Below are 27,221 nucleotides of genomic sequence, written 5' to 3' on the forward strand. Positions count from 1 at the left end.
TGACTCACTTTGTGTGCAATAATAGTGTTTAACATGATTTTTGAATAACTACCTTATCTCTGTTCCTCACACATACAATTATCTGTAAGGTCCCTCAGACGAGCAGTGAATTTCAAACACAGATTCAAAGACGGGATGTCTTCCAATGCCTCGCAAAGAAGGGCACCTATTGGTAGATGGGTAAAAAAACTCAGTTCCTAACTCAGTTGCCGGAGAGGAAGGAAATCGCTGAGGGATTTCACCATGAGGCCAATGGTGACTTTAAAACTATTCCAGAGTTTAATAGCTGTGATAGGAGAAAACTGAGGATGGATCAACAACACTGTAGTTACTCCACAAAAATAACCTAAATGACAGAGTGAAAAGAAGAAAGCCTGTACAGAATAAAAATATTCCAAAACATGCATCCTGTTTGCAATAAGGCACTAAATTAAAACTGCAAAACATATGGCAAAGAAATTAACTTTATGTCCTGAATAGAAAGCATTATGTTTGGAGCAAATCCAACACATCACATCACTATGTATCACTCTTCATATTTTCAAGCATGGTGGTGGCTGCATCATGTTATGGGTATGCTTGGCAAGGACTAAGGCAGTGTTTCCCAACCCTGGTCCTCCAGTACCCCCAACAGTACACATTTTATTGTAACCCTGGACAAGCACACCTGATTCAACTCGTCAACTGCACTGATTATTGTATTTTTTTATTTAAATTGATAACATGGCTCAAATCTATCCAAACATCTACACATGAGTTATCTGTGCTCTGAGTGGCCTAGTTACAGTTTTGACTTAAATCAGCTTGAAAATGTATGGCAAGACTTGAAAATGGCTGTCTAGCAATGATCAACAACCAACATGACAGAGCTTAAATAATTGTTTTGAGAATGATGTGCAAATATTGTACAATCCAGGTGTGCAAAGCTCTTAGAGACTTACCCAGAAAGACTCAGTTGTAATCGATGCCAAAGGTGTAACATGTATTGACTCAGGGGTGTGAATACTTATGTAAATTAGATATCTGTATTTCATTTTGAATACATTTGCAAAACTATCTAAAAACATGTTTAGTACCCTAAGGTGTTTGACATCTCAGGGAGAAAAACAAAAACAATGAATACGATGCTTTCTCTACCACAACATATGGAGAATACAGTCATATACTCTAAAGATCACTTATGCATATTTACAGTTCTGTATCCTTGTTGTGAGACATATTATGCATAATATTATCTGATTAATTTGGGGGAAAATACTCTTTCACAAATAAAGGGGTTCACACCTGTGGCCACAGTTAATTGCTGGATGTGTTGAATAAAAGCAGAATAGAGAAAGAAAGCTTTGTTAGATGTGGTTAGTCAGGGTACACTAGAGGTCAGTCCTCACTGGAGAGATGTCTGTTCTCTAGTTACATCCCTACTCACGTTTCAGAATTCAAGCAAAACTGCATCCAATCGGAAGTACATGACCAGAGTTGAAAGGACAGGTGTGGCAGTTTTTAGGAGGGTTGGGTTGTCTGACAGTTAATGTGAAGTTCTGTGAGCCTATATGACAATTTGAGCAAACAAGTACCCCCCCCACCCAAAAAAAACAACCAAAGCTTTAGACAGTCACGTACAGGCAAAGCCATGACAAAGTAGATAATAAATATGTAAGGCAGTCAGACCAACAGTATGTCTATTGAATATCCTGTGTGATGATGTCCTGTTCTTGTTTTCCCAGTTACTCTTAGGCTCATAATGGGCCTTTTGTTTTCTTCAAGACCTGGCAGAGTGTGTGTGTGTGTGTGGTGTGTGGTGTGTGTGTATGTGCGTGCCACGCAGCTGGGGTCCATCCCTCCTACTAGACGTCCTCAGATTCTCCTCGCAGGCCTCTTTGGCACTTATCTAACGTCTTCTGGTAGGCGCGGGCCATCATCGAGCCTGGGGGTTTCCATTGTGGCGCGACCGAGACCTTTCCAGGACCGCGCGGCGGGTGTCTGAAGAGAGAGAGACAGAAAATAAGAAAGAGCGAGATCGAGATGAGAGAGAGAGAGCGAGAGAGGGAAAAAAAGAGAACAGGAAAGTGTTGTTAGAGTCATAGTAACACAAAGAGGGTGTGAGGGGTAGGAGAGAAACATCAATAACAGACCCAAGCTGATTAAGAAGAGAGCAGCACGGTGGAGGGGAAGAGACAAGAGGGGCCTGGAGTGGCGGTGCTTGCGTCTAGTGTCATAGTAACTGCCAAGGAAGAGCACAAACACAGCACACAACATACAGAGAGAGCGAGTGAGCAGGGGAGAGAGAGAGAGAGAGTGAGAGTGCGAGTGAGCAGGGGAGATGAAGAGATCAGAATTACCATAATTAGGCAGATAGCCGCTAATGATCAAAATCCAGAAACGAGCTGTTCAATTCTACAACCACCTATAAGGAAGCAATTCCCAATCCTTCCATAACAAAGCAATCCCCTACAGTGAGAAGAACCTGGAGAAGAGTCCCCTAAGCAAGCTGGCCCCGGGGCTCTGTAGAATAAACAGACCCCACAGAGGCCCAGGACAGCAACACAATAAGACCCAACCAAATCATGAGATAACAAAAAGATAATTACTTGACACATTGGAAAGAATTAACAAAAAAACTGAGCAAACTAGAATGCTGTTTCACCCTAAACTGAGAGTACACAGTGGCAGAATACCTGACCACTGTGACTGACCCAAAATTAAGGAAAGTTTTGAATATGTACAGACTGAGCATAGCCTTGCTATTGAGAGAGGCCGCCGTAGGCAGACCTGGCTCTCAAGAGAAGACAGGCTATGTGCACACTAGCCACAAAATGAGGTGGAAACTGTGCTGCACTTCCTAACCTCCTGCCAAATGTATGACCATATTAGACACACATATTTCCCTCAGATTACACAGAGGCACAAAGAATTCAAAAACAAATCCAATTTTGATAAACTCCCATATCTATTGGGTGAAATACCACAGTGTGCAATCACAGCAGCATTATTTGTGACCTGTTGTCACAAGAAAAGGGCAACCAGTGAAGAACAAACACCATTGTAAATACAACCCATATTCATGTTTATTTATTTTGCATTTGTACTTTAACTATTTGCACATCGTTACAACACTGTATATAGACATAATAAAAAAATTGAAATGTCTCTATTCCATTGGAACTTATGTGAGTGTTACGTTTACTGTTCATTTTATATTGTTTCACTTATCTTGCTTCACTTGCTTTGGCAATGTAAACATATGTTTCTAATGCCAATAAAGCCCTTTGAAATAAATTGAGAGAGAAGGAGTGAGCAGGGGAGAGAGAGAGAGAGAGAGGGAGGGAGAGAGAGTGAGTGAGCAGGCAGGGGAGAGAGAGAGCGAGAGAGAGTGAGTGAGCAGGGGAGAGAGAGAGAGAGAGAGAGCGAGAGATCGAGAGAGTGCGAGTGAGCATGGGAGAGGGAGAGAGATTTTTTTATTTAATTTTATTGTTTATTTCACTTTTGTTTATTATCTATTTCACTTGCTTTGGCAATGTAAACATATGTTTTCCATGCCAATAAAGCCCTTAAGTTGAATTGCAATTGAATTGAGAGAGAGAGAGAGTGCAAGTGAGCAGAGGAGAGGGAGGGAGCGAGTGAGCTGGGGAGAGCGAGAGAGGAGGGGAGAGAGAGAGAGAGAGAAGAGAGAGAGAGAGAGAGAGAGAGAGAGAGAGCAGGGGAGAGGGAGAGAGAGCAAGAGAGAGTGAGAAGGGGATAGGGAGAGAGTAAGTAGGGGAGAGGAAGAGAGAGTGCGAGTGAGCAGGAGAGAGAGATAGAGAGTGAGTTAGCAGGAGAGAGAGATAGAGAGTGAGTTAGCAGGAGAGAGATAGAGAGCGAGTGAGCAGCGGACACAGAGCGAGCGAGAGAGAGTGAGTGAGCAGGAGAGAGAGGGATAGCGATAGAGCAGGGGAGAGAGAGAGAGCGAGCGAGCAGGGGAGACAGAGAGAGAGCGAGAGAGTGAGCAGGGGAGAGAGTGAGGGAGTGAGCAGGGGAGAGAGAGAGAGGGATAGCGATAGAGCAGGGGAGAGAGAGAGAGCGAGCGAGCAGGGGAGACGGAGAGAGAGCGAGCGAGCAGGGGAGACGGAGAGAGAGCGAGCGAGCAGGGGAGACAGCGAGAGAGAGAGAGGTGGTTTCCTTTGGTTAGTTTCAGACAGGCATGACGAGGTGCGTTGTTGCTAATTTCTATTAAGTCTTCCAATATTTCCGTAAGAGGTTTCACTCCGGCTGCTCCTGTGAGCCAACCAGTTAGAACACTTTGGGTAGGCTGCGTCGGCCCACTCTCACCTCTCCATAATAGAGTTATACAAACACCTCCTCCCTCCAGAAGACCAACTGTGGCTGCCCATGGCTACCCATGGCTACTCAGGAAGCGAGGTATCCACGGAAACAAGGTAGCTAGCTACGCCCACACGAGCCTCCCCTGGCGGTCTCCAAATCTGGCGCCGCCATGCTGCCATGGTGGTGCCCATTACTCAGTGCCAGCTGTGGGGTGCCAGGCGTCCCGGGCTGGGCGTTGTTTAATGGCGCCGGCTCCATCCATCACGTCAGGTAATGAGCTAAGAGTGATTGTGACGGCGGCGGTGTGCATATGTCTCAACCACCAGGATTCCCAACAGACGCCTCAGATGGAGGGAGAACATGCAGATGGTGCACAGGAGGAGAGGGGGGGAGGAGAAGGATGGAGGAGAGAGAGCTGTGGGGGGGTAACAGAAAGGGAGAGAGTAAAAGAGAGAGAAAGAGAGAGAGGGAGAGGGAGAGGGAGAGAAAGAAATCAAAGCAGATATAAAAAAGAGAGTTAGGAACCTAGAGATAGAAAGAGAGAGCAAGCGAGAGAGAGATAGAGAGAGAGCGAAAGAGGCAGAGAAATCCAGAGAGATATACTGTATATGCATGGAAAGCGAAAGATGTGCTATATGCTTCTTGTTGCATTGAGTTGGTGAAAGTTACAGCCTGTGACCTTCTGAACTTGGCATGCTCCGTATTGCAGAGAACATCTGAGCGACATTCCTCAATCACCCTCTCTTTCATCCATTCCATCTTCAAAAACGCTTCCAAGGGTTTCAACGTGCCTGAGGGGCAAGCTCAAACTCCTTTCGCAGGCGCCAAATGTTCCACGCAAACCACCACCAATGTTAAAAAAATCGAATAACACGGGAGACCAAGGAAGAACTTTTAAAAAATCACGAAAACCTCCATGTCCGATTTCTCGCCATTGCCATTTGCAATTCCAATCAAGGTGACCTCATTTCGGGGCGAGCACTTTAACATTGAGCCCATCAGAACAGCAGTGCTTGGAGAATACAGTTCTCCTCCCTTTAATACTGGGGTCAGAATTGACTGTATCTATTACCAGACGTGGGAGGGAGAAGAGGAGGAGGAGAGAGGAGAGATGAAAGACAACAGGGAGAGGGACTGGGCATGGCCAAGAGATGAAGAGGAGGATGGAGCGAGAAAAAACAAACACTTCAACACTTCCAGGAAATTATTTTCGTCTTCGGTTTGGAATTGCTTTGAAGATTTGAAGTTATACATTATGTGCTAAAGACTAGAAGATGTTCTTGAACTTGTTCGGTGCGGCAAACAACCGGCCATTGTGTGAGGAAGGTTGACATTGGAAATGCACAAGCATGAAGAGACTTGAACATCTTCTTGAACTTGTTCATTGCAGTGAAGAACCAGCCACTGCATGTAGAAGGTGGCAATTGGAAATGGTTCAAACCATCACCGCAAGTTGAATGCCAACGACTGTTCTAAAGGTTGTCATAACGAGACACAAAACATCTTCAAGAGAATCAAACATCTTAAAATTATTTGGTGCATTGCTTGCAAGCCATTGAGTGCAGAAATGAAAAGAAAAAATTCAAACCATTATCAGAAAAGATTGCCTTTTCATTCAGGAGACCACACAACAGTTTTAAAATAACATGGGTAATTGCATCAAGCCTATTGTTAAAGGTATGGGGAAGCTTTTACTTGGCGAGAGAAGGGAAGAAAAATGTATCTCCCCTTGGAGGATACCTCAGAGTGGAACCATCTCCCCTTGGAGGATACCTCAGAGTGGAACCATCTCCCCTTGGAGGATACCTCAGAGTGGAACCATCTCCCCTTGGAGGATACCTCAGAGTGGAACCATCTCCCCTTGGAGGATACCTCAGAGTGGAACCATCTCCCCTTGGAGGATATCTCAGAGTGGAACCATCTCACCTTGGAGGATACCTCAGAGTGGAACCATCTCCCCTTGGAGGATACCTCAGAGTGGAACCATCTCCCCTTGGAGGATACCTCAGAGTGGAACCATCTCCCCTTGGAGGATACCTCAGAGTGGAACCACCCCCCCTCGGAGGATATCACAGAGTGGAACCATTTTCTTCTCAATAGCCTTTCCAGTTCTTATCGTCCGGTATAAAACCCTTCCAGTTCGCATCGTCAGGTATAAAACCCCTCCAGTTCTTATCGTCAGGTATAAAGCCCTTCCAGTTTGAATCGTCAGGTATAAACCCCTCCAGTTCGCATTGTCAGGTATAAAACCCTTCCAGTTCGCGTTGTCAGGTATAAAACCCCTCCAGTTCTTATCGTCAGGTATAAAACCCTTCCAGTTCGAATCGTCAGGTATAAACCCCTCCAGTTCGCATTGTCAGGTATAAAACCCTTCCAGTTCGCATCGTCAGGTATAAAACCCCTCCAGTTCACATCGTCAGGTATAAAACCCTTCCAGTTCGCATCGTCAGGTATAAAACCCTTCCAGTTCGCATCGTCAGGTATAAAACCCCTCCAGTTCGCATCGTCAGGTATAAAACACCTCCAGTTCGCATCGTCAGGTATAAAACCCTTCCAGGTCACATCGTCAGGTATAAAACCCCTCCAGTTCGCGTTGTCAGGTATAAAACCCTTCCAGTTCGCATCGTCAGGTATAAAACCCTTCCAGTTCGCATCGTCAGGTATAAAACACCTCCAGTTCGCATCGTCAGGTATAAAACCCTTCCAGGTCACATCGTCAGGTATAAAACCCCTCCAGTTCGCGTTGTCAGGTATAAAACCCTTCCAGTTCGCATCGTCCGGTATAAAACCCTTCCAGTTCGAATCGTCAGGTATAAAACCCCTCCAGTTCGCATTGTCAGGTATAAAACCCTTCCAGTTCGCGTTGTCAGGTATAAAACCCTCCAGTTCGCATCGTCAGGTATAAAACCCTTCCAGTTCACATCGTCAGGTATAAAACCCCTCCAGTTCGCATCGTCAGGTATAAAACCCTTCCAGTTCACATCGTCAGGTATAAAACCCCTCCAGTTCGCATCGTCAGGTATAAAACCCTTCCAGTTCGCATCGTCAGGTATAAAACCCTTCCAGTTCGCATCGTCAGGTATAAAACCCTTCCAGTTCACATCGTCAGGTATAAAACCCCTCCAGTTCGCGTTGTCAGGTATAAAACCCCTCCAGGTCACATCGTCAGGTATAAAACCCCTCCAGTTCGCGTTGTCAGGTATAAAACCCTTCCAGTTCACATCGTCAGGTATAAAACCCTTCCAGTTCACATCGTCAGGTATAAAACCTCTCCAGTTCACATCGTCAGGTATAAAACCCCTCCAGTTCACATCGTCAGGTATAAAACCCTTCCAGTTCGCATCGTCAGGTATAAAACCCTTCCAGTTCACATCGTCAGGTATAAAACCCTTCCAGTTCACATCGTCAGGTATAAAACCTCTCCAGTTCACATCGTCAGGTATAAAACCCCTCCAGTTCACATCGTCAGGTATAAAACCCTTCCAGTTCGCATCGTCAGGTATAAAACCCTTCCAGTTCGCATCGTCAGGTATAAAACCCCTGCAGTTCGTATCGTCAGGTATAAAACCCCTGCAGTTCGCATCGTCAGGTATAAAACCCCTGCAGTTCGCATCGTCAGGTATAAAACCCCTGCAGTTCGTATCGTCAGGTATAAAACCCTTCCAGTTCGCATCGTCAGGTATAAAACGCCTCCAGTTCGTATTGTCAGGTATAAAACCCCTCCAGTTCACATCGTCAGGTATAAAACCCCTCCAGTTCGCATTGTCAGGTATAAAACCCTTCCAGTTCGCATCGTCAGGTATAAAACCCCTGCAGTTCGTATCGTCAGGTATAAAACCCTTCCAGTTCGCATCGTCAGGTATAAAACCCCTCCAGTTCACATCGTCAGGTATAAAACCCTTCCAGTTCGCATCGTCAGGTATAAAACCCCTCCAGTTCGCATCGTCAGGTATAAAACCCCTGCAGTTCGTATCGTCAGGTATAAAACCCTTCCAGTTTGCATCGTCAGGTATAAAACCCCTCCAGTTCGTATTGTCAGGTATAAAACCCCTCCAGTTCACATCGTCAGGTATAAAACCCCTCCAGTTCGCATTGTCTGGTATAAAACCCTTCCAGTTCGCATCGTCAGGTATAAAACCCCTCCAGTTCACATCGTCAGGTATAAAACCCCTCCAGTTCACATCGTCAGGTATAAAACCCCTCCAGTTCACATCGTCAGGTATAAAACCCCTCCAGTTCGCATCGTCAGGTATAAAACCCTTCCAGTTCGCATAATCAGGTATAAACGGCCATCTTTTTTCCCCACATCAATCTAGCGACAACAACTGCACATACAGTGGCCACCTTTACCCAACACCCATAGACACACACACTATACAAGGACAACCACACATCAGACAACTACAAGGGTATTTCTGTCTTCTGGTTTTGATGGCTTCCTTTACCTGCTTCTCCCGGAGGCGACATCTTTCAGTTAGTGAAGACGCAGAAGCACAAGAGAAGGAGAAAGGAGGAATTGACAAAAGAAGAACAGCATTCCTGGTTACAGTGGGGACTTGTCTAGCTCTCACAGAACTTAATTAAATGCAAATGACTGGCATTGTTTCTCGAGTGGTAAAGCAGCGCACCAAGGGGCATGGGTAAAGAGTGACGTACACATCACACAACACACACACACACACTCTAAGGGGTGTATCACAATGATCCATGCCACAGGGAGACAGCGTCTATAAGCAAAGGGTAATACGAAGTGAAGATGCCAACATGACTAAACAGTCTAACCAACCACGCGCACACATACATACACACACACACACACACACACACACACACACACACACACACACACACACACACACACACACACACACACACACACACACACACACACACACACACACACAGCTCTCGTCTGATTGGCTGAAAGGCGTGCTGAGAAAATGCCATTTCATGTTGTGATGGAGTGATAGGGGAGCTCCCGCATCTCTGGTGCGTTCCCTCCAAAAGAGATTAAAACCCATAATGGGTTTTGTGTTACTGTCATCTTTTACTAATTACACAGAATTACATCATCAGCGGGGCCTGTGATCTGAACGCTGAGGGAAAGCCTGTCAGTCATCTATCAAAGCCTTCCCAGTAAGATCTTCCAGGGATCCCTATAAACAGGAAGACGATTCCGGATGATGAATGTTAAAGTTCATTACCATCTGGGATAGCCAAGGTTTGGGACAACTACAAAGACACGCTGTTCGTATCCATCAGGGTTAAGAAAACAGTGGTTAAGGTAAACATAATCACCATCCTTCTCTTAGGATGAGAAAACATACACAGAAGACCGGGCCTAGGTTCTTTTTCTTCTGGATTGTGATTGAGTAGGGTTTTTCTGCATTCTGAATCCTTACTCAAATGATTTGTTGACGCACAAGTGCACGCGTCCCCATACACACTACCCCCCCCCACCCCAAAACACACACACAATACTTTATATTTCAATGAGACAAAAGCAATAAGGGGTAATTAAATATTTTCTGTGCCACGTCAACACCCAGTGTTTACTCCCAGTTCTCTGAGAGTTAGGCTCCCCGCTGCTGCTTCTACAAGAGTATGTGGACACCCCTTCAAATTAGTAGATTCGGCTATTTCAGCCACACCCGTTGTTGACAGGTCTATAAAATAGAGCACACAGCCGTGCAATCTCCATAGACGAATATTGGTAGTAGAGTGGCCTTACTGAAGAGCTCAGTGACTTTCAACGTGGCACCGTCATAGGATGCCACCTTTCCAACAAATCAGTTAGTACAATTTCTGCCCTGCTAGAGCTGCCCCTGTCATCTCTAAGTGCTGTTATTGTGAAGTGTCAATATTTAGGAGCAACAACGGTTCTGTGGTAGGCCACACAAGGTCACAGAATGGGACCGCCGAGTGCTGAAGTGCGAAGCGTGTAAAACTCTTCTGTCCTCGGTTGGAACCCTCACTACAGAGTTCCAAACTGCCTCTGGAAGCCATGTCAGCACAATAACTGTTCATTGGGAGCTTCATTAAATGGGTTTCCATTGCCGAGCAGCTGCACACAAGCCTAAGATCACCATGTGCAATGCCAAGCGTCGGCTGGAGTGATGTAAAGTTCACCGCCATTGGACTCTGGAGCAGTGGAAACGCGTTCTCTGGAGTGATGAATCATGCTTCACCTTCTGGCAGTCCGACGGACAAATCTGAGTGGAAAATGCTACCTGCCCCAATGCATAGTGCCAACAGTAAAGTTTGGTGGAGGAGGAATAATGGTCTGGGGCTGTTTTTCATGGTTCTGGCTAGGCCCCTTAGTTCCAGTGAAGGGAAATCTTAATTCTATAGTATACAATGACCTTCTAGATGATTCTGTGCTTCAAACTTTGTGGCAACAGTTTGGGGAAGGCCCTTTCCTGATTCAGCATGACAATACCCCCATGCACAAAGAGTGGTCCATACAGAAATGGTTTGTCGAGATCGGTGTGGAAGAAATTAACTAGCCTGTACAGAGCCCTGACCTCATCCCCATCGAACACCTTTGGGATGAATTGGAACACCGAATGCGGGCCAGGCCTAATCCCCCAACATCAGTGCCCGACCTCACTAAGGCTCTTGCGGCTGAATGGAAGCAAGACCCTGCCACAATGTTCCAACATCTATTGGAAAGCCTTCCCCTCAAGAGTAGAGGCTGTTGTAGCAGCAAAGGAGGGACCAACTACATATTAATGCCCATGGTTTGGGAATGAGATTTTTGACGAACAGGTGTCCACATACTTTTGGCCATGTAGTGTAACTCTCCCTCAAATCTTCTCCCTCGTCTCACCCAGGGCTGGTGGCTGCAGAGTAATGGAGCTCCCAGAAACACCACAAACAAGATATATAAATGGGATGCAGGGGGGAGAACAGCTATTTCTTTGGCTTTCACTTATAGGGTTGCAGGAGCAAAACTACAGTTTGCACCACAACAGAGGCTCTTTCAAAGGTAAGATAATTTATGGGGATGTGGAAAAACTGGAATCCGACTGAAGGGTAATTTAAGGTTTGGAGGAGTGGAGGGTGGAAAGCTGGAGAGAAAGCGGGTGAGAGAGAAAAGAGAGGGGGAGAAGGAGGGAGAGAGGAGAGAGAAAGGGGAAAAGGAAAGTGGAAGAGGGGGAGGAGTGGAGGGATGGAGGTCAAAATAACATGGGCAGACTGTGACCCTTTGAAATCTGATCTCAGATCAGTCTTTAGGTGACCTATCAGTTGCAGCTGAAATGCATAGTCTACAACACAGACTTAATTTAGGAGGTTTAGGGGATTACTAGGAGCAACCTCCTGCATGACTTTACATTTAGGAGGTTTAAGGGATTACTAGGAGCAGCCTCCTGCATGACTTTACATTTAGGAGGTTTAGGGGATTACTAGGAGCAACCTCCTGTATGACTTTACATTTAGGAGGTTTAAGGGATTACTAGGAGCAACCTCCTGCATGACTTTACATTTAGGAGGTTTAAGGGATTACTAGGAGCAACCTCCTGCATGACTTTACATTTAGGAGGTTTAAGGGATTACTAGGAGCAACCTCCTGCATGACTTTACATTTAGGAGGTTTAAGGGATTACCAGGAGCAACCTCCTGCATGACTTTACATTTAGGAAGATTAGGGTATTACTAGGAGCAATCTCTTGCATGACTTTACATTTAGGAGGTTTAAGGGATTACTAGGAGCAGCCTCCTGCATGACTTTACATTTAGGAGGTTTAGGGGATTACTAGGAGCAACCTCCTGCATGACTTTACATTTAGGAGGTTTAAGGGATTACTAGGAGCAGCCTCCTGCATTACTTTACATTTAGGCGGTTTAGGGGATTACTAGGAGCAACCTCCTGTATGACTTTACATTTAGGAGGTTTAAGGGATTACTAGGAGCAACCTCCTGCATGACTTTACATTTAGGAGGTTTAAGGGATTACCAGGAGCAACCTCCTGCATGACTTTACATTTAGGAAGATTAGGGTATTACTAGGAGCAATCTCCTGCATGACTTTACATTTGTCTGATCAGCTTCTGTTATAGGTATACATTCATTAGCTGCGTGACAGCGTCTGAGAAAATCCAGAAGATTGACAGACGTGGAGGGACGCACAGAATTTGAACTGTGTAACAAATATAACATTGTCATATACCGTCAGAGTTGATTTACGTAAACTCCCTCTGTGTATGGCTATCTATTTCCTAACACTAACTCAACAAACAGCTAGAGCTCACTCAAAGCTTGTTTTATTGACACAGCATTTCATTGTTCGAAGGATGTCATGTAAGGCAATGTCTCATGTCTGGTATTTGGTGAACAAGGCTTTTGAACAAGACCTTTGGTCTTAAGTAATGTCAGTTAAATGAGCATACGGGGCGTCAGGAGATTTGAAGAGATTTGAGGGGTGGATGTGTGTGCGGTATGTGTGTGTGTGTGTTCTTCACATGGCCCGCATCAGACGGAAGAAGGGATCAGAGTGACGTGACAGAAGAAACACAGACAACGGTCCTGGATAAACATGCTGAGGCAAGATGCTGAAATTCTCCCCACTTGCTGAAATTCTCCCCAGTTCTCTCTCTCTCTTTTTCAGTTATTTTTCTCTCTCACTCACTTTCTCCCCATCTCCCCCTCTCTCTCTCTCTCCGACTGATGCGAGTCATCAGGGACCTGGATGGAGCTAATCTTTGCTCGTCTCTCTCATGTCCGTTTCGTAGATTTCAATCACGCACTGGGTCGTCTGTGATATAGCACGCTGCTCGCCGCACACACACTGATGAATGACCCAGATACTCAATACAACCTATTCTCTCTCCCAACCCCAACTGCCCCTCTCTCACAAATCTACCTTAAGGACTGCATTAAAGTACTGACCGGCCGGGCCCTTTAGCCCCTTATTTGAAAAGATGCAGCATCTTAACTCATTTTGCTACAGGCCTTGCTTTTTCCTTTGCCCACTGCTGTGCCGCTCCACTCCCCACTCACTCCTCACCCCACACTCCTCCATTGTCCGCTGCCCCCTCTCCCTCGTTCTCTCTCTCCCCTGCTCGCTGTGGCTGAAAGGGGAGTAGGGGCTGAGAGTAATGTCTCTTGACAGCTCGGCACACAATACGGCGCAGGAGAGCTGGAAATCACTACACGTGTCCATAAACAAATGCTTATTTTTAGAGGAAAGAAAGGGTACTAGTTTATCTCCTCAGCGGGACGGCCTTGACAGGTTTGTACCAGGGACAAACAGTAAGACAGGAAGAGAGATAAAAGCTGTGTGTGTGTCAATCTCAAAAGAAAAGTCCAAACTCCTTCCTCTGCAGCCTAGCTTGTGCTCTGTCCTCTATTTTTGATTGAAAACAACAAGCTTGACAGGCAGCTGGTACTTATGACCTCTCATTGGGCCATCTCACATTCAGAGATCCCTTCTGATATCTGGACTGTAGGTGATTTATTTAGCCACAGAACAATGCTTCCTGGCATTCTTCGGACCCGTCGAGGCAACACACAAACGCACCAAAAAGCAGAAAGATGAAAACGTTCTTGCAATCGATCAAGCGCCAGCGGCAACACTCCCATTCATGATCATCTTCTCAGTACTAGATTTCAGGAAGCAGGCTTCAAGAAAAAAAACTTCAACTGTGCATACACTCCTCAAATCGTTAGGGTGCCTTCTCAATGCATGTTTGAGATTCACCACTAGGCTAGCTGTCCGTATTGACAAAAGGCTAGCGTTGGGTTGGGGTATATAATGCTGTGGGGATGCTAATATGGACAGTGGGCCTTTGGGGGGGGGGGGGGGGCAGTCATTAGCAGCCTGAGCCTGCAGCCGGGGGGCAATCTGGGTTTGGAGTCAGCAATGGACACAGATGGGGTCTGGGGCAGCTAGGGCCTTTTCCAGGACAGCAGGTAATCAATCCATCAGGCCCCGACACAGGGCTGCCCGAGGGGGACCATCGCTGATGCTCCAAGACTGATTGGGGGCTCGGCAGGAGGCCAGGGTGGGCATCGGGGCCCTAACTGCTCCAGTGAGAACAGAGCTGGGCCGAGCTCAACCACGAGCCAGTACACTGACCTGGTTCAGCACAGCTCGGCTTGTCTCCGCCTCGCCACCGCTTGTCATCTGTACCCATGTGGTAAAGTAGCTGCGGCCAAAAACACACCTTTAACCATAACATATCATTCCATAATACCATAGGCCAACATCAATCAAAACACTTAGAGAAATGGCAGCATCGTTCCCCTTGGTGAAAAAAACACATCACTGTCTTCATTACCTAGAATCCCTCACCATCCAATTCAACCAAATGTCACCACAGAAATAGCTGTGAATTGCCTGTAATTATATGTGTGACCTGAATGCATGTATGTATGTAAGCAGGCAGAGAGGATAGCAGGGAGTGCGGAGGAGCCTAATTGCTGCAGACACTCTTGCTCCTGCTGGAGCCGCTTAAACAAGGGTCTAATTCTGAGGCCTGCAGAGCCGTAATACACCAGCCTGCAGGAGGAGAGCTAAGCCCGCAGCACTGCTATGATTAACAGCTGAATCAGTAGACAGAAAGATAGTTAGACAAATTGATGCTAAGATATAGTTTGACAGACAGATGGGAGCGTAAATGGATGGTTTGGCAGAGTGATAAAGTAAATAGACTGATGGATTACCAAACAAATACAGGAACAAAATGCCGGGTTGTGGAAACAAAAGCCTCGGTGATGATGGGAACGCCAGATAATGCCGGGTTGTGGAAACAAAAACCTTGGTGATGATGGGAACATCAGATAATGTCGGGTTGTGGAAACAAAAACCTCTGCGATTATGGGAACACCAGATAATGCCGGGTTGTGGAAACAAAAGCCTCGGTGATGATGGGAATGCCAGATAATGCCGGGTTGTGGAAACAAAAGCCTCGGTGATGATGGGAACACCAGATAATGCCGGGTTGAGGAAACAAAAGCCTCGGTGATGATGGGAACACCAGATAATGCCGGGTTGTGGAAACAAAAACCTCTGCGATGATGGGAACGCCAGATAATGCCGGGTTGTGGAAACAAAAGCCTCGGTGATGATGGGAACAACAGATAATTCCGGGTTGTGGAAACAAAAGCCTCGGCGATGATGGGAACACCAGATAATGCCGGATTGTGGAAACAAAAACCTTGGTGATGATGGGAACGCCAGACAGAAAGATAAACACAGATAGATCATGTTGATACGAGGGTGGATTTTTGGGGGTTTGGTGGGGAGATCGATAGATTTTATATTCTATTTGTTTGCCCAAAACGAGAGTTGATTTAGCTATATACTTGTTCTGAGGGTGCCTGTTGTCCCCGCTCTGAATGTCATGGGGAGGGGTTCTATGTAGAAATCCATCCTTTTAAACCACACGTGAGAGAGGACTGACACATATTCATACAAATCCACAACATGACGGTGGGGATTTGAGGGCCCACCCTTAAACTAGCATAAATCACTGAGGGAGGTAACGACGCCATTACGATGTGCTAAACTTTGACCTTGGGAATGGCGCTAAGGGCCGGGGGGTTGGTGGTAGGATGAGAGAGGGAGTGGAGTAAAATAATACAACCAGGGATGAATAGGAGGGTAAAGACTCATAGGCTGTTTACGCCCCTATTTGTTGAAGTATATAGTACTTACACACCTTATAGGCTCCATTTTAGCATCAGCATTCACATTACTCACCGCCCATGAACTCACTGTATTCACATTCATCGATCTTTTCCTTTACTATACATCCCTGAATAACACCAAACATGTCAATATAATAGTCCTACAGTACTGAGCTGATGTGACGCCTACTTTAAGACTCAAAACAAAATGGCCGCCCTGACAACTCAATGCCTCATTACCGTTGGATTCCGTTGATGACCTCAAAATGACAAGACAGGGGCATTGGAGGGTCTGAAAGGGGCCGTCTCCTACTCTGCTGTTCCATCAGGGACCTGCGGGGGACCAAGCGGGCACCGCGAGACAGCCCTGAGAAGTGTTGCAGGGCTTTTAATAGACAGCGGGGCCCAGAAAATCATGGCCTTTAGAGGTGCTGCATCTCTCACTGTCTGACAGCCTACAGGGGCTTTGGCTCCTACAATGACACCTTCAGAGTGCACTCTCAATGACACACACACACCAACACACACACACACACACACAGGTGCATATCCTCAGATACACATAGGAGGCAGGCACAAAAACACACACAGTCAGCGACGGCCTAGTGTTTAGAGAGTGACCCAGCAACCGGAGGGTTGCCAGTTCAAATCCAGGGTCCAATGGGAAGAATTTGGCGGGAAGTGTGCTGGCAACCAAATCCTAGATGCCATTACCTGCCATTGTGCCTGTGAGCAAGGCACTTAACCCCCCACAACAACAGCTCCCTGGGTGCTAAGTGTGGCAGCCCAGGGTGGCAGCCCAGGGTGGCAGCCCAGTGTGCCACCTCTCCAAAACCTCTATATGCATGTGTGTGTACTATATGTGTGTCTTTAGGAGGGGTTGGGCTAAAAGAGGAAGTCACATTTCAGTTGGACCTTGTGTGCAATTGACCAATAAAGTGATCTTATGCACAGATGAAGAGACAAAGACACACACACACATTCCCAAACCATGAGAAATAACACCTGATGAGTGGACTCTAAGCAGCCTATTGAGATTGTGAAAACAGACCAGTATTCACCTGAGAAAGGGATTATGGAAAGAAAGACGTGTTGCTGCCATAGTAAAAGATCACAATATACTTCTATAAAAGAACAACAACAGCATGCAGTAAATATCCACAGTGAAAAATAGGCAAAGAACAGCTATTTTGACCATTGTTCAGTAATATGGGTCTGGATATATGGAATCTAATGTGCCTCAGACACCCCGCAGGTACTGTACTCTGCACACCCAAACACTCAAGTCCCTTGTTTCTCATCACAAAACCTCAAACTATAAGTTTTCAAAAAGTCTACTCTGGGAAAGTTCTCCCCACAAGAAAATGTGCCCCCGGGCCCTTCTCAAACCTGGTTACTTTCATCAGGACCCTCTCCCATCCTCGCCTTATGGTGTTAAATATATTTTTTTAATGTGTTCCAGAGCACAAAAAGAGCCAAGACAAATCATGGCGGTGCAGTGAGGGTATAAAAGGAGCCTCTTTCCTCAACAACATCAGACCCATTTGGTGAAGAAGATGCCAAAGATGCTGTGTTTCGTGTGGCTTGGCATTAAAGACAGAGTGAGCTCTCTCTTCTCTCCACTCTAAATCATTAATCGGTTGGCGCTCCCGGATGTACACAAATCAACCTGGTATGGGCCGCACTTCACTCTTTCCCATGATGCTTTGTACTTAGGATGTGAAGTCCAGCACTTTGATTTATCTGATGCCCTCTCAGCTAAGGGAGGGGAGGCAAGTGAGGTGCCATGTTACTGCATCATACTCATTCTAAAGGGCCAAGGCGGAATGTGCAGTTCCCTCCTCAATACCCTGTAGGAAACTGATTCTCGAACAGTACAGAAAGAGATACGAAAGCCTATATCTAAATCACTGCAATCAACTGACAGAGAGTAAGAGTACTCCAGAGGAATCCATTCAATAGGACTCGATTTCCAAGCAAGGTTGTAGATGTTCAGTATGACTCGATTTCCAAGCAAGGTTGTAGATGTTCAGTATGACTCGATTTCCAAGCAAGGTTGTAGATGTTCAGTATGACTGGATGTCTAAGCAAGGTTGTAGATGTTCAGTATGACTGGATGTTTAAGGTTGTAGATGTTCAGTATGACTGGATGTTTAAGGTTGTAGATGTTCAGTATAACTGGATGTCTAAGTAAGGTTGTAGATGTTCAGTATGACTGGATGTCTAAGCAAGGTTGTAGATGTTCAGTATGACTGGATGTTTAAGGTTGTAGATGTTCAGTATGACTGGATGTTTAAGTAAAGTTGTAGATGTTCAGTATGACTGGATGTTTAAGTAAGGTTGTAGATGTTCAGTATGACTGGATGTAAGTAAGGTTGTAGATGTTCAGTATGACTGGATGTTTAAGTAAAGTTGTAGATGTTCAGTATGACTGGATGTCTAAGTAAGGTTGTAGATGTTCAGTATGACTGGATGTCTAAGTAAGGTTGTAGATGTTCAGTATGACTGGATGTCTAAGTAAGGTTGTAGATGTTCAGTATGACTGGATGTCTAAGTAAGGTTGTAGATGTTCAGTATGACTGGATGTTTAAGTAAGGTTGTAGATGTTCAGTATGACTGGATGTCTAAGTAAGGTTGTAGATGTTCAGTATGACTGGATGTCTAAGTAAGGTTGTAGATGTTCAGTATGACTGGATGTCTAAGTAAGGTTGTAGATGTTCAGTATGACTGGATGTTTAAGTAAGGTTGTAGATGTTCAGTATGACTGGATGTCTAAGTAAGGTTGTAGATGTTCAGTATGACTGGATGTTTAAGTAAGGTTGTAGATGTTCAGTATGACTGGATGTTTAAGTAAAGTTGTAGATGTTCAGTATGACTGGATGTTTAAGGTTGTAGATGTTCAGTATGACTGGATGTTTAAGTAAGGTTGTAGATGTTCAGTATAACTGGATGTTTAAGTAAGGTTGTAGATGTTCAGTATGACTGGATGTTTATGGTTGTAGATGTTCAGTATGACTGGATGTCTAAGTAAGGCTGTAGATGTTCAGTATGACTGGATGTTTAAGTATGGTTGTAGATGTTCAGTATGACTGGATGTTTATGGTTGTAGATGGTCAGTATGACTGGATGTTTAAGTAAGGTTGTAGATGTTCAGTATAACTGGATGTCTAAGTAAGGTTGTAGATGTTCAGTATGACTGGATGTTTAAGTAATGTTGTAGATGTTCAGTATGACTGGATGTCTGAGTAAGGTTGTAGATGTTCAGTATGACTGGATGTTTAAGTAATGTTGTAGATGTTCAGTATGACTGGATGTCTGAGTAAGGTTGTAGATGTTCAGTATAACTGGATGTTTAAGTAAGGTTGTAGATGTTCAGTATGACTGGATGTCTAAGTAAGGTTGTAGATGTTCAGTATGACTGGATGTTTATGGTTGTAGATGGTCAGTATGACTGGATGTTTAAGTAAGGTTGTAGATGTTCAGTATGACTGGATGTTTAAGTAAGGTTGTAGATGTTCAGTATGACTGGATGTTTAAGTATGGTTGTAGATGTTCAGTATGACTGGATGTTTATGGTTGTAGATGTTCAGTATGACTGGATGTTTAAGGTTGTAGATGTTCAGTATGACTGGATGTCTAAGTAAGGTTGTAGATGGTCAGTATGACTGGATGTTTATGGTTGTAGATGGTCAGTATGACTGGATGTTTAAGTATGGTTGTAGATGTTCAGTATGACTGGATGTTTAAGTATGGTTGTAGATGTTCAGTATGACTGGATGTTTATGGTTGTAGATGTTCAGTATGACTGGATGTTTAAGTAAGGTTGTAGATGTTCAGTATAACTGGATGTCTAAGTAAGGTTGTAGATGTTCAGTATGACTGGATGTTTAAGTAATGTTGTAGATGTTCAGTATGACTGGATGTCTAAGTAAGGCTGTAGATGTTCAGTATGACTGGATGTTTATGGTTGTAGATGTTCAGTATGACTGGATGTTTAAGTAAGGTTGTAGATGTTCAGTATGACTGGATGTCTAAGTAAGGTTGTAGATGTTCAGTATGACTGGATGTTTAAGTAATGTTGTAGATGTTCAGTATGACTGGATGTCTGAGTAAGGCTGTAGATGTTCAGTATGACTGGATGTTTATGGTTGTAGATGTTCAGTATGACTGGATGTCTAAGTAAGGCTGTAGATGTTCAGTATGAAAGGATGTTTAAGTATGGTTGTAGATGTTCAGTATGACTGGATGTTTATGGTTGTAGATGGTCAGTATGACTGGATGTTTAAGTATGGTTGTAGATGTTCAGTATGACTGGATGTTTAAGTATGGTTGTAGATGTTCAGTATGACTGGATGTTTAAGGTTGTAGATGTTCAGTATGACTGGATGTCTGAGTAAGGTTGTAGATGTTCAGTATGACTGGATGTTTAAGGTTGTAGATGTTCAGTATGACTGGATGTTTAAGTAAGGTTGTAGATGTTCAGTATGACTGGATGTTTAAGTAATGTTGTAGATGTTCAGTATGACTGGATGTTTAAGTAAGGTTGTAGATGTTCAGTATGACTGGATGTCTAAGTAAGGTTGTAGATGTCACAGTGGAAACAGTCTGCTCTGTTGCTTTTCACTGTGAGAGCTAAAATATGTAGGCTATGCATGCATCTTCCTTAATCACAGCTGCCACGTACTCTGTGTAGCACAGTTAGGGGTCCACCACTGACCTGGGACGTGTGTGGGTGTGTGTGTGTTTTAGGTTGTTTTCCACACGAAGCGCACCAACATGTCCCTCAAGACATCCCGGGCGACAATGGATCTTTGCGGGAATAAAAATTCATCACTTATTTATCAAAAAGGAAGAGGATTTTTCTGCAGAGGAGCCCAGGAGAGATGGCATTCACATGCCAGCACCGGCGCCACTTTACCCGCAAGGTTTTCAATAAAACAAGCAAACAACACGAGTCCAACACCTATAAATAAGTGATCGTTCCTGAATAAAGTGATGTACACAGGTCCTCTCGCCGAGGCTCCTCATCACTCTTTTATGGGGCTTTGCTTTGCCCCTTCGGAGGAGCAGAGGAGCAGGGGAACAAGGGAAACCGGTAACAAGGGAAACAGGGACGTGGTTGAAGGAGGTGGCTCCTGTTCCAGAACCCAATTTGGTGGCACAACATTGGTTAGGATCCCAATGTGTATTTTTAAGCATTTACGAGTGCAAACAGCAACACGGGAGGAGGCTGTCACCTTCCTCTCTGCCTCTCTCCTTTTTCTCTCTGCTTTTCTCTCTGTATCTTTCTCTCTCCATGACTCTTTCTCCCTGTATATCTGCATCACAATAACATGCCGTAAAAGCCCCACCCTCCGAGTTGTGTTTGTTTTTACTTCCCTGTTTCTCTTTCATTCAATCGGAGCGACAGGGTGTGCAGTAAGCGGTTTGAACATCTCAGTGGATGGCTCGCCAGATGCTTGGGCGTCTGTCATTGTTAACCAGTTTTTGATTAGGTTTATATGAGGAAAAGCCATGAAATATGAGAAGATTCTGAGAATATGAGACAGGATCAGTAGTGACCCCTACAGCTAGCTGTAACGTGGCTGTAACTTGGCTGTCACCAGGCTGTAACTTGGCTGTCACCAGGTTGTCACCTGGCTGTTACTTGGCTGTCACCTGGCTCTAACTTGGCTGTAACCTTGCTGTCACCAGGCTGTAATGTGGCTGTCACCTGGCCGTCACCTGGCTGTTACCTGGCTGTCACCTGGCTGTCACTTGTCTGTCACCTGGCTGTCATCAGGATGCAACTTGGCTGTCACCTGGCTTTCACCTGGCTGTCACCTGGCTGTCGCCTGGCTGTCACCTGGCTGTAACATGGCTGTCACCTGGCTGTCACCTGGCTGTCACCTGGCTGTCACCTTGCTACAACTTGGCTGTCACCTGGCTGTCACCTTGCTACAACTTGGCTGTAACCTGGCTGTCAGAGTCCCTCCTGGTAGAAACACAAACATACAACCAGTAGTGAAAACGGATTCTCCAGTCCTATTAGAGAATCTCCAGTCCTATTAGAGAATCTCCAGTATTATTAGAGAAACTCTAGTACTATTAGAGAATATTCAGTACGATTAGAGAATCTCCAGTCCTATGAATCTCCAGTCCTATTAGAAAATCTCCAGTCCTATTAGAGAATCTCCAGTCCTATTAGAGAATCTCCAGTGCTATTAGGTAATCTAAAGTACTATTAGAGAATCTCCAGTGCTATTAGAGAATATCCAGTGCTATTAGGTAATCTCCAGTATTATTAGAGAATCTCCAGTACTATTAGAGAATCTCAAGTACTATTAGAGAATCTCAAGTACTATTAGAGAATCTCAAGTACTATTCGAGAATATCCAGTCCTATTAGAGAATCTCCAGTCTTATTAGATAATCTCCAGTCCTATTAGAGAATCTCCAGTCCTATTAGAGAATCTATAGTACTATTAGAGCATCTCCAGTCCTATTAGAGAATCTCCAGTCCTATTAGAGAATCTCCAGTGCTATTAGGTAATCTAAAGTACTATTAGAGAATATCCAGTGCTATTAGGTAATCTAAAGTACTATTAGAGAATCTCCAGTATTATTAGAGAATCTCCAGTACTATTAGAGAATCTCCAGTACTATTAGAGAATCTCAAGTACTATTAGAGAATCGCAAGTACTATTAGAGAATCTCAAGTACTATTAGAGAATCTCCAGTCCTATTAGACAATCTCCAGTCTTATTAGAGAATATCCAGTCCTATTAGAGACTCTCCAGTACTATTAGAGCATCTCCAGTACTATTAGAGAATCTCCAGGACTATTAGAGAATCTCCAGTAATAATAGAGAATCTCCAGTACTATTAGAGACTCTCCAGTACTATTAGAGAATCTCCAGTCCTATTAGAGAATATCCAGTCCTTTTAGAGAATCTCCAGTACTATTAGAGAATATCCAGTCCTATTAGAGAATCTCCAGTCCTATTAGAGAATCTCCAGTCTTATTAGAGAATATCCAGTCCTATTAGAGAATCTCCAGTCCTATTAGAGCATCTCTAGTACTATTAGAGCATCTCCAGTCCTATTAGAGAATCTCCAGTAATATTAGAGAATCTCCAGTGCTATTAGGTAATCTAAAGTACTATTAGAGAATATCCAGTGCTATTAGGTAATCTAAAGTACTATTAGAGAATCTCCAGTATTATTAGAGAATCTCCAGTACTATTAGAGCATCTCCAGTACTATTAGAGAATCTCAAGTACTATTAGAGAATCTCCAGTCTTATTAGATAATCTCCAGTCCTATTAGAGAATCTCCAGTCCTATTAGAGAATCTATAGTACTATTAGAGCATCTCCAGTCCTATTAGAGAATCTCCAGTCCTATTAGAGAATCTCCAGTGCTATTAGGTAATCTAAAGTACTATTAGAGAATATCCAGTGCTATTAGGTAATCTAAAGTACTATTAGAGAATCTCCAGTATTATTAGAGAATCTCCAGTACTATTAGAGCATCTCCAGTACTATTAGAGAATCTCAAGTACTATTAGAGAATCTCAAGTACTATTAGAGAATCTCCAGTACTATTAGAGAATCTCCAGTCCTATTAGAGAGTCTCCAGTCTTATTAGAGAATATCCAGTACTATTAGAGAATCTCTAGTACTATTAGAGCATCTCCAGTAATAATAGAGCATCTCCAGTAATAATAGAGCATCTCCAGTAATAATAGAGAATCTCCAGTACTATTAGAGAATCTCCAGTACTATTAGAGAATCTCCAGGACTATTAGAGAATATCCAGTCCTTTTAGAGAATCTCCAGTACTATTAGAGACTCTCCAGTACTATTAGAGAATCTCCAGTACTATTAGAGAATCTCCAGTCCTATTAGACAATCTCCAGTACTATTAGAGAATCTCCAACACTATTAGAGACTCTCCAGTACTATTAGAGCATCTCCAATACTATTAGAGACTCTCCAGTACTATTAGAGACTCTCCAGTACTATTAGAGAATCTCCACTACTATTAGAGAATCTCCAATACTATTAGAGAATCTCCAGTACTATTAGAGACTCTCCAGTACTTTTAGAGAATCTCCAATACTATTAGAGAAGCTCCAGTACTATTAGAGACTCTCCAGTCATATTAGAGAATATCCAGTACTATTAGAGAATCTCCAATACTATTAGAGAATCTCCAGTACTATTAGAGACTCTCCAGTACTTTTAGAGAATCTCCAATACTATTAGAGAATCTCCAGTACTATTAGAGACTCTCCAGTCATATTAGAGAATATCCAGTACTATTAGAGACTCTCCAGTACTATTAGAGAATCTCCAGTACTATTAGAGAATCTCCAGTACTATTAGAGAATCTCCAGTCCTATTAGAGAATCTCCAGTACTATTAGAGAATCTCCAGGACTATTAGAGAATCCCCAGTCCTATTAGAGAATCTCCAGATACTATTAGAGAATCTCCAGGACTATTAGAGAATCCCCAGTCCTATTAGAGAATCTCCAGATACTATTAGAGAATCTCCAGGACTATTAGAGAATCTCCAGTCCTATTAGACAATCTCCAGTACTATTAGAGAATCTCCATGACTATTAGAGAATCTCCAGTCCTATTAGACAATCTCCAGTACTATTAGAGAATCTCCAATACTATTAGAGACTCTCCAGTACTATTAGAGACTCTCCAGTACTATTAGAGAATCTCCAGGACTATTAGAGAATCCCCAGTCCTATTAGACAATCTCCAGTACTATTAGAGACTCTCCAGTACTATTAGAGAATCTCCAGTACTATTAGAGAATCTCCAGTCCTATTAGACAATCTCCAGTACTATTAGAGAATATCCAATACTATTAGAGACTCTCCAGTACTATTAGAGACTCTCCAGTACTATTAGAGACTCTCCAGTACTATTAGAGAATCTCCAGTACTATTAGAGACTCTCCAGTACTATTAGAGACTCTCCAGTACTATTAGAGAATCTCCAGGACTATTAGAGAATCTCCAGGACTATTAGAGAATATCCAGGACTATTAGAGAATCTCCAGTACTATTAGAGACTCTCCAGTACTATTAGAGAATCTCCAGTACTATTAGAGACTCTCCAGTACTATTAGAGAATCTCCAGGACTATTAGAGAATCTCCAGTACTAGTTCAGCATCAGTTTCCAGAAGATCTACGTGTGTTGTGTGCTGTTCAGAAAACAGTTTCAAAACAGACACATGTACACACGCATACACACACGACCACCAGACCCTACAGCCCATCCACACACATCACAACCATCCCCCCACACATACGAACACAGACACCCTACAACCCATCCACACACACAGACACCTTACAACCCATCCATACACACAGACACCCTACAACTATTACCCACACACACAGCTATCCTACAACCCATCCATATACACACACAACAACCATACACACAGACACCCTACAACCCATCCACACACACACCCTTCAACCCGTCCACGCACTCACACTCTACAACCCGCGCACGCACGCACGCACGCACGCACGCACGCACGCACGCACGCACGCACGCACGCACGCACGCACGCACGCACGCACGCACGCACGCACGCACGCACGCACGCACGCACGCACGCACGCACGCACACACACACACACACACACACACACACACACACACAGCTTACAACCCATTCAAACACACACACACACACACAACCCCCACACATGCCACAATGGTTGTGCGGACTTAAAAAATGAAAAATAGGTCATTCTCCAGCCCTCCCTCTCCCTCCCAGCCAGTGGGCACTCTATGCCGTGCTGTGGTCCTGTGCCGCAGCGTTCCATGCTGTTAGCCAGCCCTCCCCTGTCTTTCTGTGGCAGACCCTACGGCAACACACCTGTGTCCACACTCCTTCCCTGGCCTTCCTTAGATCAATTAGCATTAAAGTTTAAGGCCCCTGTCTGGTCTACCACCATCTAACCTGGTGGTAATATATGCGTGTCCCAAATGGAACCCTGTTCCCTTTACTGTGCACTACTTTTGACCAGAGCCCTGGTCAAAAGTAGTGCACTATATAGGGAATATGGTGCCATTTGAGAAACACAACATGTGGGCATAGTGGCACAGAACTGTACCCTGGAGGGGCCAGGAAGGGAAACCGTGTGAGAAACCACAGCAGCCACACGTACCAGCCATGTCGACCTGTCCGTCAAAGCAGGTGGATACAGGAGGAGGATACAAAGAGGCACAGGCCTCCAAGGCTGTTATACTGACCTGTTGTCAATGATGTCCTGATTTCAACTGTTCAACCTCCTCCTCAGTTCCACCAAATCAATCCGAACACGACCTTGCTAATGCTTTTCTCCCTTTTCCTCCCAGACAGTTAAAAGCACTGATTGAACATCAGGCTGTATCATTTACTCCTGCAAAGAGTTTCGGGAGAAGGATGAGGAAATATGAGAGGGAATAGTCCAGAGGTGAATGGGTTGGAGACGGAGTGGACCACACTGGGAAGGCTAAATGAAGTCTCCAAGTAGTTTCAGAGCAGCTGGAAATACAGTCTAAAAGGTCAAATCCATTTCCATGTATACCAATGATATATTCTTTGCATCCTGACCTAACATAATGACACCTCTCCTGAAGGATAACTAAATAAAGAAATATAAGCCTGACATCATGGTACTGTTGGATCAACGAGACATGACTACCCCTTGAATTAAATATTTTTAATTGAATTCAAGAATAGATCAACAGGTTTGGGCAAGGCTGATGAGGTGTATTTTCAGGCCTGCTCCCCGGCATGACTGTCCTCAGTCGGCTCACAGGAAGTGTCTATGCCAGGTCACGGGAAGAGTGCATGTGAAGGGTCACAGGAAGTGTGTGTGCGCTGTGTCACGGAGAGTGTGCATGTGCCGGGTCACAGGAAGTGTGTGTCTCATGCAGCCAGTCTGTGGTGAAGGGAGGAGAGGGGGAACACAGAGGGCAGCTGTACCTGCACAGCCTCGCGGCCGTCTCTTGACAGCGGCCTTCACATCACAGCACGAGCCCTGACATCGGATCTGACAGAAGTGCCCTCTATACCACATCACCCTTCTGACACGCGCACGCACACACACACACACACACACACACACACACACACACACACACACACACACACACACACACACACACACACACACACACACACACACACACACACACACACACACACACACACACACACACACACACACACACACACACACAGGCTCAAAAGCACACGCGGTCACTTCTTTAAACGCACACAC

At 44.5% G+C, this 27,221-nt stretch overlaps 1 protein-coding gene across 3 annotated transcripts in view; it reads right to left on the minus strand.

Annotated features, from left to right (window-relative positions):
- Positions 1-685: 685 nt before the first annotated feature.
- Positions 686-27,221, minus strand: part of diaph2 (diaphanous-related formin 2) — a 708,741-nt gene continuing 682,205 nt past the window's right edge. For all 3 annotated transcript variants that reach the window (XM_071399170.1, XM_071399171.1, XM_071399169.1), the window contains one exon: positions 686-1,980. In XM_071399170.1, the coding sequence (XP_071255271.1) occupies positions 1,916-1,980 (65 nt within the window). In that variant the 3' untranslated portion in view covers positions 686-1,915. The remainder of the gene's footprint in view (positions 1,981-27,221) is intronic.

Source organism: Salvelinus alpinus, chromosome 4 (genome assembly GCF_045679555.1).
Source record: "Salvelinus alpinus chromosome 4, SLU_Salpinus.1, whole genome shotgun sequence".
Classification (NCBI taxonomy): Eukaryota; Metazoa; Chordata; class Actinopteri; order Salmoniformes; family Salmonidae; genus Salvelinus; species Salvelinus alpinus.